General features: G+C 34.6%; 2 protein-coding genes across 3 annotated transcripts in view; both read left to right on the forward strand.

Moving 5' to 3' along the window:
* The first annotated feature begins 251 nt into the window (after positions 1-251).
* On the forward strand, positions 252-12,865 carry LOC117213787 (von Willebrand factor A domain-containing protein 8). 2 transcript variants are annotated; one of them, XM_033459446.1, is made up of 19 exons: positions 252-451; positions 528-611; positions 694-1,115; positions 1,189-1,353; positions 6,353-6,511; positions 6,596-6,832; positions 6,904-7,116; positions 7,202-7,362; positions 7,427-7,709; positions 7,797-8,495; positions 8,864-9,244; positions 9,349-9,500; positions 9,672-10,101; positions 10,170-10,924; positions 11,002-11,312; positions 11,381-11,632; positions 11,818-12,212; positions 12,288-12,526; positions 12,610-12,865. In XM_033459446.1, the coding sequence occupies exons 1-19, from the start codon at positions 343-345 to the stop codon at positions 12,725-12,727; spliced, it is 5,565 nt and encodes a 1,854-aa protein (XP_033315337.1). In that variant the 5' UTR covers positions 252-342; the 3' UTR covers positions 12,728-12,865. The 2 variants fall into 2 exon arrangements, with proteins under 2 accessions (XP_033315337.1, XP_033315338.1); XM_033459447.1 differs by lacking the exons at positions 252-451; positions 528-611; positions 694-1,115; positions 1,189-1,353 and adding an exon at positions 3,446-3,570 and having other exon boundaries at positions 12,610-12,862.
* A 694-nt stretch (positions 12,866-13,559) lies between these two features.
* Positions 13,560-19,894, forward strand: part of LOC117213788 — a 245,914-nt gene continuing 239,579 nt past the window's right edge. The window contains exons 1-2 of the mRNA XM_033459448.1: positions 13,560-13,876; positions 17,653-18,217. Of these exons, the coding sequence (XP_033315339.1) occupies positions 13,575-13,876; positions 17,653-18,217 (867 nt within the window). The 5' untranslated portion in view covers positions 13,560-13,574. The remainder of the gene's footprint in view (positions 13,877-17,652; positions 18,218-19,894) is intronic.

The raw sequence follows: 19,894 nt of genomic DNA on the forward strand, positions 1-19,894 counted from the left end.
TATTGTCAAATTCCTTTTTTGTGTAATATAAACTGGTATGAATTTATATCATGTAACCTTACAGAAGTATTATATGAAGACATTTAACTTTCTTGTTTACTTGAAATATATATTACAATATAAAAGTATTGAGAAGAATAGTATTATGAAGTATTTTATTGTATTCATTTTTGTATCAACTTGTATCAAACTTTGATCACGGTAATCAGTTCATTATACAATCATAATCTATATACATATGTATATATACCGTTATAAGTATACGTATATATTTTTACGAAAAAGAATATCTTTTCTATAATTCTTTTTAAACTGTAATGTGAAATAAATTAAAATAAGACAATGTTATACGTTTTATGTCATTTTCATCGCATGTCAACTAATCATAAAGTTTTAACGAGATCTAAAGTATTTCGTTCTAACCTTTTATTATTTACACGTTGCAAATCAGGTAGAATAAATTGAAAGATCAATTACTTGTGATATGGCGATATTACTGTAGTTTAATTATTTCATTTTAACTTTAGATAATAATATGATTGTTAGTATTGGCCAAGTTTCAAAAACAGTGAAAGCACCACAAAAGCCTGAGTATGTGCCTAGAAAATACTGTGAGTTAAATAAGTATTTTCCTTACATTACTTATTTTGTTCCTGAAGGAAAGCATTATAACAGTAATTTTTATGCAAACAGTGTTAAATCTGTCTATTCAAAATGAGGATGCATCTACATTAAGGCATTTAAAATGGATGCTTCAAAAGGATGTTTTATCTCAAGATATTTTTTTAATTGGAGGTCCAGGGACTAGACGTAGAAAATTAGCTCTTGCTTTTCTCGAATTCACAGACCGTGAAGTAGAATTTATAGCACTTTCAAGGGATACAACAGAAGCAGATCTAAAACAGCGGAGAGAAATAAGAAGTGGCACTGCTTATTATCATGATCAAAGTGCTGTAAGGGCTGCAACAAATGGAAGGATTCTGATTATTGAAGGTGTAGAGAAAGCTGAAAGAAATGTTCTTCCTGTTCTGAATAATTTATTGGAAAACCGTGAAATGCATTTAGAGGATGGGAGATTTCTTGTCCCTGCAACACGTTATGATAAGTTACTCAAGGTATTAATATCTGTATACGTATATTGATTTGTTATTACTGATTAATGGATTTAGTAAATGTGTACTTTTTTAGACATACAGCCAGGAGGAATTAGATAATTGGAGACTAGTTAGAGTTAGCGAAGACTTTAGAGTTATTGCACTGGGTATGCCAGCACCAAGATATCCTGGCCATCCGCTTGATCCTCCTCTTAGATCTAGGTTTCAAGCCAGACATATTCCACCTCCAAGTTTTGAAGTGAGTATGTTTGATTAATAAATCAGGTATCCTACATAATTTCACTTAAAATAATTTTGCTAATATTAAAAATGATATAAAAAGAATTTTACGATTAAATTATAATATAAAATTACTGTTCACCTCATCAAAAAAACATAATAAGTGCATTATGCAATATATTGTGCAGAATTTGTACATTAAATAATTTATTCAATAAGTTCAGTGAAAATTATATATATATATATAAAATTATAAAATTATACAACGCAACTCCTTCTGAGTATACATATTTATAGTACTTATTAGCAATATAGAGATTTAGAAGTTCGTGAGTTATAGGTTTTATGTGACAACGCTCAGTAATTACTGGCGCGGCTCAGAGAAGATCGTGGCGCGTGTAATTTGCTAAAGTTTTACTTGATTTATGTAGCGTCGTATCGTTAGGTATGGGGTGCGGAGGTCGCACAAACCCCTCCAGTCGGCCATCCCTTCCGGAGCCGGTTTCCTTCCTATATAAACTGTTCGTAGCTGCGCTATGGTCACAGTCATCGTAGTTTAGATCGCGTGTCGCGAGAACAGTGGAACCTTGTTTGTCCTCCTGTTTAACTGGGAGTCAATACGTCGAAATTCGGTCGAATCACAAGTTCAACACGCGTTGTTACTGAATATAGGAAGAATTATCAATAATCAAGATACGTACAAGATTGAGAAACAAGATAATACAAAACGTCATTTTGTATCTAAAAATTATAAGAATAAGAAATATGGCAAATTAGAAAATATTAATATTATATAAGTAAAAGAGAAACGTAACATCATTTAATGCAAATTGCTCGTGTTAATACTATATATATTAATAACATTTTAAAAAATAATTTGGAATTTCTGATGTATTTCTTTCTTGTATATTATTGATAAATTAATAAGTTAATAACTAAATTATAATTGAACAATGCCAGCAATATGGTCGTCATCAGAAAGACCAATATCCGTTCGTACTATCTGGGTGGACGGTATTCGACACGCGATCCTATCACCCGATGATCCATTGATCCATTCTAAATCACGTCGACGTTCACGTGTATCGAGGAATAAAAGTTACTCAACGGAGTATCAACAGTTGGAATCGAGGCTGGATCGACTGAACAATTGTTTCACAAACTTGCAGATGGTAGTTAGCAACGGTCTTTCAGAAGCCAAAGAAACTTCTCAGATATATCGCAAACTATCCGCACCTCCTTGTTCCAGAATTTCGACTAGTACGTCCGATACTAGTATCTTAGAATCTATCCTAAATAATAATAGAAAATTTAAAAAGAAGTATCGCTGTCATAAAGCAATGAAAGAAGACCCAGTATTTTTCATCGACAAAGAAATTCTTAAAAGTGACATTTCTGAAAGAAGAACATCAGAGTCGGAGCCAGATTTTAAACTGAATATAACAGAATGTGGACAAACGGAGGGAACATCCGATACTTTTTGGAACCCATTATTCGAAAGGGTCCTCCAGTGGTTGGATTTGTCTGGGAAAACGCAAAATTTCAAGAACGATTTTGAAGACCACTTTGCGGAAAGGCCATCTGACGAGGAGGAACAAAAATGGAGTGCTACCAAGAGGAGACTTCCCCGTTTGAAACGTGATCCTTTCGAAGATAGAGAACGAATAACGATGAGAAACAACAAATTACCTAGAGAGCGTAATTCAGAACGCCTTAAAAAGGAAGAAAATAAAATGACGCAAAGTCGGTTGCCCAAGATAAAGAATACGAGGGAACAGTTTCAAGAATTGAACGAAAAGTTAAATAGTGCAAAAGCGTTTCCAAAGTCTGACGGAGATGAATCGAAAAATGAAATGAAAGAAAAAGCATCATCGGCGATATGGTGTCCTCCTAGCCGATTAAAGTTACACGTAGTGATACCGAGTCTCGCTTGCAAAGAGTTTCACACATCCTCGCAAGAATCATTGGTAGATGACTAAAAACAATATTTAATCAGTCATATCATTACATGCATATTAGCAACTGTCTAATTTACATCAGATCTCCATAACATAATGTTTCTTAAAATTAATATCATCTTTTGCTGCAAGACTATCTTAAACAGGAATCTTATAAACTATATAAATTAATCAACTATTACAACATTTATCATAAGTGATATAATATACTGTTCGTAGTGATAGAATTTTATTAAAAATCCCAACAAGTTTAATACAAGTACTTACATCATCTAAAGGTAATTATCCATTATTCATACGTATACTTATTAACAGCATATAACTGAATTATTTTTAATTCTTTTATAAACACTCGTATTACTTTTATTTATTCGATTATAATGCATTATTTCGTTACATCAATTGCATGCGATACGTACAACGATAATTAATTTCTACACGTTAGCTCGATTATTCGCGGAAATGTGTTTCCTCATTTGTATAGCGGGCCTTTATTCGTTAATACTTGTGCATCGCCATGTATCATCCCTGTTTCATCCCTGTTCACGACTTCCTACTAAAATTCAATACGTCGCGGCGTCGGAATAAATCCGGTTTTATCGAGAGTCAATTCGACACCCATTATCCTGCGCGTGAAGGAGCAGTTGGTAATGGTGCCGGCACGAGACGTCGCGACCAAAGAACCTTACACGCTTTAGCGTCGTTTAGTATTGTTTGCAAATTGGACAAAGTAAATAATATTCGTGGTAAGGGTCACATAAAAAGTCAAATATAATTAAGGGGTATTTAACTACCTTAGGGCGTTTCTTCGTGACGAGACGACAGAGCTTCCAATAATACCTTCTAAAATTTTGCATTATGCAGTGCTATTTACGAACCAATAAGTTTACACGTGAAAGATCTGTTTTGCTTTAAAACATAACCGTATAACGTAGGTTGAAAGTAGTTTTGGTACCTGGTACCTAGTTGAAAGTTGGTACTGTTATTTCAAAAGTTGAGAGCAAAACACTACTTCTTTTAAATGTGACTTTATAATATTAATTTCTTCCAAGAAACTGTATTAATCATACAGAAGTGGAGAAATTTATTTTTTCCAAATCAGACTCGGGTAACATAATGAAATCAGTTGTGCACTGAATATTCTGTGCTCATGTCTCTTTTTAACAGCGAATTACTTTGCTGAAATTACATATATACTTAGTTTTAACGAGTTACATATGTATTTAATTTTATTCTCAATGATCCATTTATGAATTTACATAAACGAATTTATAGGATTCTTTCTTAAACCTATATTTGCGATGTAGTCTTAAAGATTTAGTTTAAAAAGAACGATGAAAATTATTGGGAATAATTGAATAATAAATCATGGTATGGTATGGTTTATATTGCATAATTGTGACATTTTTGTAAGGGTTGAATATTTTACATAGTTAAGGTAGAGAACTGCCGATTATTGTGTAATAGTACATGATTTATGAACTCTGCATTGAACCTCAATGATTTATTGGAGGCTATAAATCGCGTGATTGCAGTTTCGAACAAGACATTGATGTCATAATCGGTCAGAGTATTTTAAGAAGTTTCCGAAAGTTTGTCACTTACATCGGAGACATGTATCGTTATTTACAAAGGAATGAACAGTGTCGATCTTATCTCAGAATATAACTTTTGTAAAAAAGTTTGCAGTTATTCAACACTGCAGCAGTTCCTTTAAATTGCATTCGTTTCATGAGTTATTGGAAGTGACATCAAACGCCAAGTAATAATGCAATTTAACATGCAATCGTGATCTGTGTTCATTAATAGAAACTTTAAGTTCTATCGAAAGAGACAAAAAGAACCTTGTAATGAACGCATACTCGGTAACGATTCGTTCGAAATATATCCACCTTTTTCATTTGTAAGAAAGTAATTGCTTTTTCTACGTACGTTTACAAGTACCATAGAAATGATTCTGTATGACTATAGAATGGCTGCTTAACGTAGATTATTTCTATTTGCCCTCCACTAAAGGAACATTTTCGTGATATCATTTGTTACAATTTTACGAAAATTAATATAATAATCGCTAATTAATACAATGTAATATCACGAGAATTTGCTTTTAATGTCGTTACGAACAAGTAGAAACAATCTATGATAAGGTAGTCATTCTATGATCATAACGGGCCGTTTCTATGGTACTTGTAAATGTTCATAATAACAATACAAAAATGTACGATATACGGAAGTTTATATGGTTGTTTCTGACATATCAAAATCTTAAGGTATTGATACAGTAATTAATACAAAGTATTTAAAAAAAACAATCGTGTAATCTATCATGTATGTACTTTCTAAATTTTTGAAAATTAAAATCCTCTAAACTTTTTAAGTATCAATACAGTAGCAATAATGAAATCTTTCAAGAGCTGTTTCTTTGTTCTTAACGAAAATGGGAATATAAGAAAGGTTTGATGGAAGTTGAATTGATATGAAGGTAGTTTCAGCTTTTTTCGCTAGATCTATTCCGAGGATTGTTAAAGCAATCGTATTTTCCCGGAAACCGCGATAATCGCACCGATAGGTCTGAGAATGTAGTCCAATTGAAACTTTCCGATAGAAATCTGTAAGCTATCTAGAGAGTTTCGTGCCGAGTGGTAGTTATTATCGTACTTGGCGCGCACTGGAAAGCTCTCTTGGTGCTAATCACTCGCGTGGACTGTTTCAAACAAATTGTGGTGTAACATTCCGTACGCGGACTTGTTCACAATTATGCAGGATATGCGGTTCTCTGGCAAATGGAAATAATGCGAATACCTCGCGGAAGTAGTGTAACCATAACTTTGCTCACTATGAGGTATTCGAAGCAGCGTGAATTATTAACTTCTGTTTGAGAGTTAAAGTCATCGTAAACAGTATGCTTCGTACACTCATTGTCAGCATTGACACGCAAGAAAAAGTCTAAACAGATTTTCTTACATCATGTAAAAGAAAAAAATTGATTAGAATATCAAGCTAAAACATTATTTAGAGAATTTTTCGAGAAATTTGTTTGAACATTTTTGCAATTTTTAGGAGCAATTGAACACATTAAAAAATCTAGTTACGCACGCTGACATTGTGAAATTAAAGCAACTATTATCGTGCTCGCACGCTTTCGTTACACAAGAGGCTGTGTCCTTAGGTCTTCCGGATTTTCCTCTCGATAATTTGACATCGGTTGCTATTATACTGGTAAATTGTTTATCCTAAATTCTTCTTTATTCTGAGTTTTGATTTACTTAATGTATTATTTGTTAATTTGTATGTAAACCGCAGGATAAGTGTCCATACCTGTCGGTGTACGATATATTTTACAGATGTTATCCGTATAAGCTATTTTTGGCAAAGGAGGGTCAATCGGCCGTCGAAAGCATCCTCGAAACTTTTAATATACCGAAACCAACGATGCACGACGGTATGATTTCAAAATATGTAAATGTAGATAGGAAAAATGAAGAAGACAATTCAGTGAATGTCAGTATAAAGCATCCTTCTGGAGAAATAGGGTTGAACGTGAGTAGACTTGTTAAGAAAGAAGAATTTATAAATTTGCACATCATATCTCAGTCGTATGTTTTAAATAGGTTCCTTGTGGCACGAAAAAGATTAATGAAAGAGCACAAGAAAGTAAATACGTAGAAACGAGTTATCAGAATAATTTATTGATAAGTTTGTTGGAATCGCATGTTGTTTCTGATATTTGTTTGATCGGTCCAAAAGGATGTGGGAAATCAATAACTGTACAAACGTTAGCTAATTTATTGGGGTACGAAGTCGAGCCTGTCGTATTGTATCAGGCAAGTGTCACATACTCGTACACATTTCTAAATTAATTTTAAATAAACATGCAATTTATTTGAAACAATTGAAATATCTTCTTAGGATATGACATCTAGAGACTTGATACAACAACGGACAACATTGTCCAATGGTGATACGGTTTGGAAAAATTCGCCGCTAGTCGATGCAGCTCTGCATGGAAAATTGGCTATACTGGATGGAATTAACAGAATCGATCCTAGCACTCTAGCTATTGTACATAGGTACATTGTCTTTAAACATTTTAAGCTCTCCAAATGTTCTTTTATTCGTTTTAGTCATTTTTAGATTGGTTCACGATCGGGAGTTACAGCTGCACGACGGTAAAAGACTCATCAGAGCAGATCGTTACGACGAGATAAAGGAGAAGTACAATAAATCCGACGCAGAACTGCAAGAATCTGGTGTGCTGCGTATTCATCCATCGTTTCGAATTATAGCTTTAGCAGAATCACCGATGCTTAACACGTCTTCGAGGCAATGGTTGAATTCAGAGCTGCTCAGTTTGTTCCTTTTCCACGAGATGAGACCGCTCACCAAGTCAGAGGAGCTCCATATCGTTCGATCAAAGGTATTTATTATCATTTTCGTTCGTTTCTTTTAACATTTGACAGAGACGCTTCCATGTATACCAAATGATGTCTTACGTTGTTTTTAGTACGGGGAACCTTCCACGGCGTTATTAAACATTCTGGAATTGGCACACGTACTGCGATCCTCCAGCGATCCAACTTTACAGTCCTTAGCTAGCTTTCTCAGTACGAGACAGCTTCTGAGGATAGCAGAAAGGATGCACAAGTTCCAAACTGACGATGCTTATAGCGCAGTGCAACGCTCTTGTCTGGCTCGTTTCTTACCAACGATAGCGAAACAAGCACTGGACGATTGCTGCAATAGCGTAGATATCGTTGCAACGAAAAATACGGTAGACCAGAACATCAAGTGTCAAATTAATGGGAATACCGTAAAAATTGGTAATACGGTTACCGAACGATACAACACGACAGCTTTGACAAAAGTACCTGATGTTTTATTTTACGACGTGCCGCAACACGTTGCGCTATTGGAGAATCTACTGCAAGACTTTAGTTTGGGACAGAATCTGTTGCTAGTTGGAAACCAGGGTGTCGGCAAAAATAAAATCGTCGATCGATTGTTACAACTTCTAAATAGGCCGCGTGAATATATACAACTACACAGGGACACTACTGTTCAAACTTTGACTCTTCAACCAATGGTTAGGGATGGAAAAGTTGTGTACGAAGACTCGCCACTCGTGCAAGCTGTTAAATTGGGACACGTGCTCGTCGTTGATGAAGCAGACAAAGCTCCAACCCATGTTACGTGTATTTTAAAGGTATGTACGTGCAAACTAAGTTATATCGGATGTATTATCATAGAAATTAGTAGCCCACATAAAAGAGACGTGTATAGCTAATGAATCTGGTTTATAATTTCCGAATAATTTAATTTAGACGATCTCTGTAACAATGTTTAGATTTAATCTTTCAATTTCTATATTTAATATTTTGGAGACTAAGAAATAGTACATTTTTTATCGCCCGGACACTTTATAGCTGCACCAAATTATGGTTCCTGAATTATGAAACTTTAGCCAGTAAGATTACGGAACTTTAATGCCATCATAAGTTTTCTCAAAGTCTTAAGATTAGTCTTAAGATTTAATGCGTACAATTTCATTTTCTATGATCTTTCTGGTTCCAGACTTTAGTCGAATCTGGTGAAATGATATTATCAGACGGAAGACGCATAGTATCTTCTCTAAGTTCCGATGAAGAAAATTCGAATAAAATACTGCTTCATCCAGATTTTAAAATGATAATATTAGCAAACAGACCCGGTTTTCCATTCTTGGGAAATGATTTCTTTGGAGCACTGGGTGATCTATTCAGTACGCATACGGTCGATAATCCAAGCGTTGAAAATGAAATTCAACTTTTGAAACGTTACGGTCCGAATGTAGACGAACAAATAATATTTAAATTGGTAAAAGCTTTTGGAAAATTGCGAAATATGGCTGATCAAGGATTAGTTTCTTATCCATATTCGACTCGGGAAGTTGTTAATATTGTAAAGCATTTAGAGGTGAGCTTTTATCATTGTTTATTATTTATGTGAGCCTCGATCCAAAGCTTTATTCAATCTGTGATGTTTCGTTCATTGGCGAATTTTTTTATTTACTTTTTCAGAAATTCCCACAAGAGCCGTTATCTAAGGTGGTGCGAAATGTATTCGATTTCGATCGATATAGCGAGGAAACTTTTGATACTTTAGTATCTGTATTACACGAACATGGGATTCCCATTGGAACAAGTTCTACTAATATTTCGTTAGCGAAAGAGTAAGATATTTAATAAAAAGAATTCCGTTAGAATAGTTTTTACCTCGGACAAATGAAAGTTATACGTTTAACATGTATTTTTATTTTTGAATAATATACACGTATTTAGAACAAGAATAAAACATAGAAAGAATACAACGTTTAATATTTCTTTTTCCTTTTCCTTTGCAGAATATCTTTACCGGAAAGCAAAATTAGTGCTACCTGGAATTTTTCTAATAAGCAGGACGTGCTACGCGTGCAGGAAAAATATATTAAGTTAAAACCACCGATAAGTTTAAGTCAAAAGATTTTATCTTTAGATCGCGTTGAAGCCAGATCAGCTTTATTTACTGAATTACAAAGTTATTGGACCATTCCAATTAGTGACACCGCCGTAGTCGCAGGTCTGTCAGTTATTAAAGGTACAAAAGCCGATGGAAAGGATGACGTAATTAATGTCCTTGCTACGAATCCATTAAAGATCTATAGCATGACTCAAGAATCAGATAAAGTTCAGGAAACTACGTTACATGGATTAATAAATTCTGAAAGAAGCAATAGACTTCGATTCACAATGGCAAGTGATAAAAATCAAAACGTTTTAGTCTACGAAGAAACAGTAAGTAATTTTTATATCAAATGAATTTCTTTTTATTATAGCGTATTGTACAATATGTTTGTTTCCAGAGCAATGTTCTTTTAATAGTGAATTTAGGCGAAGGATTCGTTCAGAAGGTAGAAATATTATCTTTCTTCGATATGGCATCGGATAAAATATCAAATGCCTTGAGAAATACAAGTTTTCACCGAAAAATGAAGACGGATTTGATAAAATCCCATAATCAAATTGTTTTCTATGTCTATAATTCTAACAAGATAGAAGTGGTCGATTTAAATCGCATGTGTTTCTATATAGTGAATTTACCGTTTGAAATAGAATCAGTTTTACTTCCATCAGAAAAAAGGTGGTTGATTCAAGGTAGAAATCAAAACAAATATATTCTCAAGAAATCTGTAGAATCGTCACCGTGTCCAAATGTTTTACAACAAGTAGAAGAATCTAGTAAAAATAATTTTGAAAATGATTTATTTCTCAGTTGCACTGACAGCAACTTGAACAGCAATCTACTTAGTGCAGCACTGAAACAAAAAATAGATTCTCCAAATAGATTGCTAGTATCTAACAATACCTATGCCACTATTGCTGTTGGATTTCCTGATCTAGATAGTTTTAACGAACTACATACTTGGCCAAGACCAAAACAGAGCAGAAGCTCCGCGCCCCCTGTTTTTATGGATAATGGGCAAATTGTTAGAACGGTTACAGCTCGTGAAGTTCCTAATGATATTCTTCCAAACACTGGAGCAAATTTAGGGGTCGTTGCTTATATAGAAATTGTTGATATCGTAAATCAGAAGCTACGATATATACCTGTACCAGAGTAAGTATATGTGATTAAATTTAATGTCCAATAATTATTAAATATGTACTTATTAACCGTATTATTTATATCTTTAGACTATCCACCGTATCGCATATGACTCAATTTTTGTATCCAAACAAGCAGAACTTATATATTGCTCTTAAATCAAATCAGGATCTTGTAACGGTAGATGCAGGTGGTTGCGTTCGCCTTTGGGAGACGTCACTAGCGAATATTGAAAAATCACTTGGAGCTTGGAGAAGAATGTTGGAAGACGGTAATGAAAATTTGCAAATGACGAAAGAAAGGTATTCTGGCTTGGATGTTAGTGGCCCAAAACATGGTAAAATCGATGACAAAAACGAACCGCACGTTGGAGGCAATACATGGGCAGGAGGAACCGGAGGTATGGTGTGTGATGTACTAAACACAACAAACGATGATGCAATATAAAATACACAATGAAAATTTCAGGAAGGGACACAGCTGGTCTTGGTGGAAAAGGTGGACCTTATCGCTTAGATGCTGGCCATACGGTGCATCAACTTAGCGACGAAGAAAAGAACGCGGTACCAGAACATATTAAAAAGGCAGCGAGAGAAATGGGTCTTAAAGCCTTTCAGCAACGACTAAGAGAAATTAATATGAGCGAATATGATCATAATCTTTATTCCCAATTCAGTGACGCTGTCCAGAAGCAAGTTAAAGCGTTAAGAACTATAATAGGTTAATATTATCCGCATATTGCTATATCAGTATACATTTCTAGACTAATTAAGGATGTATCAGATATCTGATAAACTTTAATGCGTCATTCGAATTAAATATTTATGCTTGGAAGAAATAATTTATAACTATGAAATATTTATTTTATGTTAATAAAGTTAGAATGCTTCAATTACGTTTTACAGATAGTCTACAGGCAAAAAGTAAAGAACGTCAATGGTGCAGGCACCAAACTTCCGGTGAGCTAGACGATACTAAACTAATCGAAGGATTAACAGGGGAAAGAACAATTTACCGAAGAAGGGCGGAGAAAGAACCCGAGCTCGGCACTCCTCCGACAAAACCGAAGCGTTTAAAATTAGTAGTGGACGTTTCTGGTAGCATGTATAGGTTTAATGGTTATGATGGACGTCTTGATAGAGAAATGGAAGCTTGTGTTATGGTAATGGAGGCGTTTAGTGGGTACGAAGGGAAGTTTCAGTACGATATCGTTGGCCATTCCGGTGATGACTATAATATTGTTTTTGTAAAGCATACTCAACCGCCGGCTAATAATAAGCGTAGATTGGAAGTAATAAAGGTAATAGTAGTTAAAAAACATTGTTCCAATTAAACGTGAGGTGCGGTATTACGAACGATATAATTTTTTTTTTAGACGATGCATGCACACTCACAATTTTGCATGTCTGGCGATAATACTTTAGAGGCGACTCAACATGCGATCGCGAATCTAGCGAAAGAAGACGCCGATGAATGTATCGTTGTTGTACTGTCGGACGCCAATTTTGAACGTTATGGTATTCGTCCCGAGTTATTTACAAAAATTCTTACATCGAATGCAGATGTTAATGCATTTGCTATATTTATTGGTTCTTTAGGCGATCAAGCTTTTTAGTAAGTATATTGTTTGATATTCGTAAAATGTTTGAATACTTTGTAAAAAACTACAGATAAAAATGTATATTTTTAATTTTAAGTTTAACCAAGAAGATAGCCTCGGGACGTGCGTTTGTCTGTATGGATCTCAAGGATATACCTCGAATCTTGCAACAAATATTTGCTGCTTCTTTGTTAAGTACTACAAGATCCGGTTGATGTATCACTGATGTAATATACTTTGTTATCAATCTTTAAATAAATATTTATAAGGATACAAATCGTTAATAGCTAAGAAATGTATTGTAATATATACGTATTTGGTATTATTATTAATTTTTTACATATACATATGTAATAGAATTATTTTTATCAAAATAATTTATTTTTACATTAAAATTAGTACTAATAATTAGCACTAATTAATTAATTCTACCATATTTTGTATTATTTTTCTTATTATAATTACTTTAAAATATTTACTAATTTAAAACATGCAATACTTTTGCAAATATTGGTATCATTCTATTCATTGCATTTGACTATCTAGTAACAATAGAACATCGAATCTTACCGAAATTAACCGAAAACACTCGAAATATTCAAAAATGTATCTTTACATTTTCATTCAATTTGCCCATAAATACAATTAATATAAATCTATTTATCCTATATACGTCACAACCAATTTATTTTATGATTAACACTTCAAAATAATACAAAAATGCTCTTATACAAAAAACAAAATATCTTACCGAGCAGTCCGCGAAATGAGCCAAAATCATCTCCAAATCAGTCAAGAAACATTGCACTTTACACTTTGAAAAAAGATATTATATGTTACACACGCTGAATTTATTCCACGTGTTTATCGAAGAATTATATCGTGTAGGGGGAGGTTTGGTGCTCGCGCATCGCTAGGAGTCAGGACTCGATGCGTGATGGTGAGGGTTAGGGAAAAATGGGGGTGACGTTGCGAGTCGAAGTTGGCCGAACACAGCCGAAGCGAATCGAGAGTGTCGAGTGGTGTGGGGCGTGCATTTATTAGTCGCACGCCGGTCGTTGAATGGAGCGGGTGTGGAGACGTGTACAAGGTGCCGGGCGTCGCGGTGCCACAGCTCGCTGTGGTTGCCCTGTGCAGCCTTGTCAGCTGCACGTGGACCAACGCGCGAAACGAGGAGGCGGTCGAAAATCTCGCGGTGGACCGCAAACGATCGTGTGCGGTTGTCAAGTGCAGCCATGTCCGGTACATCCGGTACTGATTAGGGTTCGTCGTACCCGACCCGCGGTTGGCAACTGTGACTGTCCACCGGAATCGCAACCTTGTCCGCATGTACCGCGTACATCGGCTGTTCGACGTATTCGAAGGTAAATAAACATCTGTCATTGCCTGTTTTTCTCGATAACCTTCGAAATTTGTCGTTCCTTCTTTTTCCGTTACCGTCCAATATTTGGCGCGACAGTGTATGTTGTGTACACGTTGCGAACCATTATGAATTAAAGGGGTGCAAGGGACGAAGGTCAAAGTAACCGTGTGCTGATCGTATTTGCGAATCCGTAAACGAGGCTCGTTGCGGCGCGAATATGGTGAAATTGACATCCTTTTGTAGAGTCAGGGTAATGTGTCTACTTAGTCCTATTTTCTTTGAGTAGTTCGCAATCGAATCGTCTTATCTTGTTGATAAAATGTTTCTTAAGTTTGATGAAAAGAATTTCCAAAGTTTGATGAAAATACGAAGGAATGGTTATTTGATATATATAATTTTTCGTCCCAATTCTATTGTTAGACTAAAGCTTTTCTTAAAATATTTCCTCAACATATAAGATTGAAATGAAGGCGAAATTACAATACAAAATTTCGAAGACCATGGTAAGGTTAACAATGGGAAGGTTACCCAGGAGATTCCGCGATGCATCGTAGTAAAGTAGAGGGGGAGAGGTTTGACTAGTCGAGTCACCATCATGTGATTTTATTATACCAAATAAATGTAAGGTTATGGACTGATCGAATGGCTACTTCGAGGAAGAAATACATAAACCGAACGTTATTGCATTGTAGATTCGTATTCTACAGGTTGCTCAAGAAGTGCATAATAGTTTCAATCTCGTATTTCTCTATTTATTTCGAAACAGGATCGGTAATATTATATTAGAAGGAACTTTTGTCAGAAACTTTTTGCTAAAAGACAGATACAAGATAATTTTATTGGATAGTAATAGAATTTTTGATACATTAAATATATCATATAGATTAATAATAAGATTTATTAGAGTAATATTATAACGATAATTGAAATACATATATGCTATCTGCCTATAATTAATAACTAATATTTGTGTCAAGCATTGGAAAATAGAATGCACATTTATTCGCAAATTAAAATGAATAAATTATTAAGATGTGGATATTTTATTTCGTAAAATAAACACTGTCACTGTGCTACGTCTAAATGTACATGTCGTATTCATAACATTTACTTTTATTTCTTTGACTCTCTGTAATATGATTGTATGGAAACATCGTTGATGTCGACGATGTTTATTTCATAGCATAGTTGTCAGGATGCGAATTACGTTTCAACTACATGATATTCGAGTTAGTAATTACATAGGTATTTTTATTTTCGTGTTAGATCCATTAAAGTGAAAAATCGATGGGCAAAAGCGTGCTTTTTTATGAGCCAAGAAAGTGAAATGCATTAATGATCTAAAATTTGCTTTGCTTTTATCAATGTCAAATATGATTGAAACATTTTAGCAATAAAGTTTTAATAATACGTTTTACGTTGAAACCAATCAACATTGGTCTTACGAACGTAATTTTGTATAGCTTCCATCGTATCTCTTAATTAGTTTTCAAGGTAAATATTTTATTAATTTAACTTCTGGTTTATACGAGGAAGTCTTTAATAAGTGATACTTACCACCAATTTATCAGAATATCGTTTGTAAATTGTTAATAAATCGTTTGTGAAGTTTGAAATTTAAAGTTTTAAAAAGAACACTAGGTTTACTTGTGATTTAATTTTTTTATATATCGCTTTGAATAATTTTGCTTGTGCATGGTCTTTAAATATTGCACGTTTCAGCGTGTCATTTTGGTTTATTATGATCCTGTCTAAAAATGAAAGATCACAGCTTATCATATTGTTTGCGGATTATCCTTCACAATTTCTTTTTTCCCTTTGTTCCTCAAAATTACTCGTAAACCATTTGAAGAGAAATTTCATATATTTTAGTTTAATGAATCTCATTTTCTTTTAACAAATTAATAATATTACATTTCTATTGTAAGGACTATCAACGTAATAATAATTTTCAATACAACCAAGTATTATAACAATAAAATATAAGATACAAATATAAATTGGATAAATACAATCTCCTTCTGAAAATCGTTTAAACATGTACGTACATAGTTTTCAGCATAGCCACGGGCATGTAATTAAGCAAGTTGTAATGAGGTACAAATGTAGTTTCATAGTTTCCAATGTAAGATTTATCAACGTTGTGCGAACTGCTTTATCCAGACCTACTAACTCTATCCAATTAACAATAACTTTATTCATTTAACACGATATTTCTAACTTTTCTCGAGTGTCAGAGAAACGAAAAGCAAATTAACAAACTTATTCCATTATTTTCTTCGTTTTTCATATTATTTAATTTATCAAAATAAATCATATACGAACAAATACTGTTTCTGTTTAAGCGAAGGATATTTATATTTATATTTATTTATATGTTTATAGCAAAAGTTGTATCGAACACGGGAAGACGACTTTAAATTCGACCAGAAGCAGATAACACTCGATCAAATCGGTCTACGTCGCAATAGATATCATCAGGATCTGGCAGAGCATAGCTGTGATTACAGGCAAAGTCAATAGCATTTGGTAGGACTTATCTAGGCTAGTATGAATCGACTGGACATGACAGAAAGCATTAAAAGCCAACAGGATTCAGCAGGATATAATATATCTTGGTACAATATGATTCGAACGTTGTAAAAATAGCTGAAACATCGGTAGAATTTAGTCAAAGTCGAGTAAGAAAAGTTAAAGTCAGTTAAATTCAAAGAAATCTGTAGGAATGCTGATCGCACAGTTCAATAATAATAAATGGCGCCACGTTCATGCGTATGGTCATATAAAGATCAATATATAGGTCACGGTGTCAATGGCACTTACCTCCATTCTGTGGAGATGGAATTTGATTCATAGAATTTGATTTTGATCGTAAATAACCGAATTGTATAATAACTACGCTTCCGTATTGAAGAGTGTAAGATGAGATGAGAAAGATCATGAAAGAGTTTTGGATTTAATACAAGTAATTTTCACATTTATAGATGCGATCTATATACTAGTCTTGTTTTGAGTTAGAGCTTTCATAAAACTCTATTTTAATAGTTTATACAGCATACCATAAGAGCATTTCTATTGGAAGTTATACCTCTTTAACCTGTTCTGGCGGTGTACCAGAATATTGCTGATATCAGGATTTAATGTCCTTGAAGATGGTACGCTGTTCTCTAATATTAGAGCCTTGTCGCTTCACATAGTCGCGAGAAATTCACAAGATCCAAGTTTCACCGTTTATAGTTTGCAATCTGTTTTACTAAATGTTAATTACTCAGAATATTGATTTTCTTCTTAAAAACTTCATTGGTATCTTCGTATCTCAGAATCTCCAAAGATTAATTTTATCTTTTCTCGAAATCAACGTCCTTTGTAAACTTTCCAAAATCCTTCAACAACAGCGTGTACGAGGACAACAAAACGTTATTAGTTACCTCACAAAACAGGCCAAGAACAAGCATGTAAAATGATTTAATAATATATATAAATCATTTTTTTAAGACCCAAAAAAGTTAAAAAATATAAACAATGCACTCATGAAAATAAAAGTAACCATTTTAGTACCAAAAAACCATATTTTTCCATATTTTTGCATCGTTCTTTCCCATCATACGAGAAGCGGCAGAACTTTCTTGATTACCCGATATACATTTTTGCATATCGTGTCCATTCTGTATATTTTAACGCTTTAAATGCATAAACATTGCGTCCATCAATTCCAACCTCTTTCAGCGTAAAATATTCTTGTCTAATTCGATATCACATTCGTTGCATGTTGCACAGATGCGACTGTCCAGAACGACCTTGTCGACACTCAGCAGGAAATGGTGGTACGCGGCACCGACTGCCAGTTCAATCCTCTTCACCCACTTTTTCTCAAGCGAGCCAGCCAAACCAACAGCAGCAACAGCAACAGCAGCAGCAGCCGTGCGAGTGCGCCGAAAGAATAAACTGCACTCACACAGGCGGCGGCGAGTGCGAGTGCGGCGAGGAAGCAAAGCCATGCTCGCACACGGTCAGGCAACGCCGGTCGCGTCGCACGTGCGATTGCAGTGGAAGTGGCACGCAACCGTGCAGCCATAAGCCACAGCACGAGGGACGGATAAAGCGTGTTAAGTGCCGCGTGAGGCGCGCCGGTTGCGCCATGGCCAGGTGTACCGCGGAACTCGCGATGCTGCACCTGCATTGGGGTCTCGCTACCGAATGTGCGCCCTGCAGGCCGCGTGCACTCACGCGACGGCTCTGCAGGAGGCAGCAAAGCGACAACGAACTCTACAGAAGCAACAGCTTCAAGTTTGAGCGGTTCGAGAGGAGCAAGGACGAGTGCGCGACTCCGCTGCGGAAACAGGTGAGTCTGCTTTACGATTCCCTTAGGTCTGGAACTAATATATCAAATATATACCTTTGAGGTACGAGTAAGATACAAAATTTGATTTCAATCGTTTCGGAGTTAATCCTTGACTGGCGGAAATTATAAATCAGCTTTATCATGAGCGAAGAATATTTATTTTATAGCAATAAATAAGTAAACGAAGGGAAACTATTTTCATTCCTGCGTGGTAATAAAATTTGCTTAAAAAATAACGTTGCTCGTATAGTTTGATAAGATAATTAAGGGTGAATAAAATTATATTTATGAAGAAATCAATGTTATCTTTTAGAGAGATAGAAATATGATTGATTATTTTTATTGTACAGCGTTAATTGTTATAATTTTCGTATATTTACGTAGATACACATTAGAAATTGTTTACAGTTAGTTCTAGCGTTAATGAGTTTGTGAATTTTCACTTGCTGCATGAATCATTTTCATTAGTTGGTGGGATATGAAGTTTAAATGACCCACGTTGGCGTTCTTAGGATGACGACGTTATAGTTATTGTTAGATAATAGTTAGAATATTCATCTTTTTTCGAATTAGTTTAATGTTTGTGATAATAGAATCACAGATATTTCTCTGTATAACTTCTTTTGATAATAGAAGTTTGAAGTATTATTTCATTTTATTTAGGCGTTATATTGGAGAAAAAACGTGGAGCAAGTTTCGTGCTTTCTCAGAATGCGCTTGGATATGCATAACGAAACTGTTATTTTAAATGGTTGCTACGGTTTGAAGTATTTTTTAAACGAGAGGGAGTGACGTTAACTCACTCCAATTATTCGTATGTTTTATTCTTCAACGCGGAAATGCTTTCTTGCATTTATAATGAACGCAATAGCGTAATTTTTTTGTTTCCAGATACGTGGAATTGAAATGTAGTTGTTTGAATGTGCATAATAGATATCCATTGTTATTCACGGAACACGAGCTATTATAGTATCACGGTAAATGTCTATGCTTTTGTTCGTATCGAACTTTTAACTTCGTGTTGATTAAATCGTTAAAACAATTACGCATTGATCAAAAAATTCTATAATATGCGATACTTTATTTCGAATCTTCAATATTCATTACAAGCCCGAACGAATGTTTCAAATACGATCACGTTAATTATCGTTAAAGTTTAACGAGCCAATTTAGAAGTATCGTATTGAAGCTGCATCGTATGTTTGCGAATCGTGATACCAGGCCAAACAACTGAAATCTTTGTTAACCGAAGTAGCTTTATTAAATGAAAACCCGGACCAGTTCACTTGCATGAGAGCTCTGTAGAAGGCAGTAGAGCGACAACGAGTTCTACTTTGGGAACAGCTTTAAGTTTGAGCGCTTTGAATGCAGCAGGGATTGCTATGGTATTTCACTTAGCGTATAGACGAGTCCTCGCGGTATACGCTTCGTTGCCAATGGTAGTATATTATTTTTTATTTGCGTATTACTGCGTTCTATTCGTATATAATAAGGAAAATAGGACACAGAAAATCTATCAGAATTATTATATATATACTTTTCTTTGTAAGTATTAAGATACACTAGTATTAAGTTAAAAGTAGGTAACTATTAGGATATACTATGGAAAAAATGATTAATTGATCAGAGCTTTTCATTCGTGGAAAATTACGATCCAACATAGTACTTATTCATTGA

Source organism: Bombus bifarius, unplaced genomic scaffold (assembly GCF_011952205.1).
Source record: "Bombus bifarius isolate JDL3187 unplaced genomic scaffold, Bbif_JDL3187 scf7180000009125, whole genome shotgun sequence".
Classification (NCBI taxonomy): Eukaryota; Metazoa; Arthropoda; class Insecta; order Hymenoptera; family Apidae; genus Bombus; species Bombus bifarius.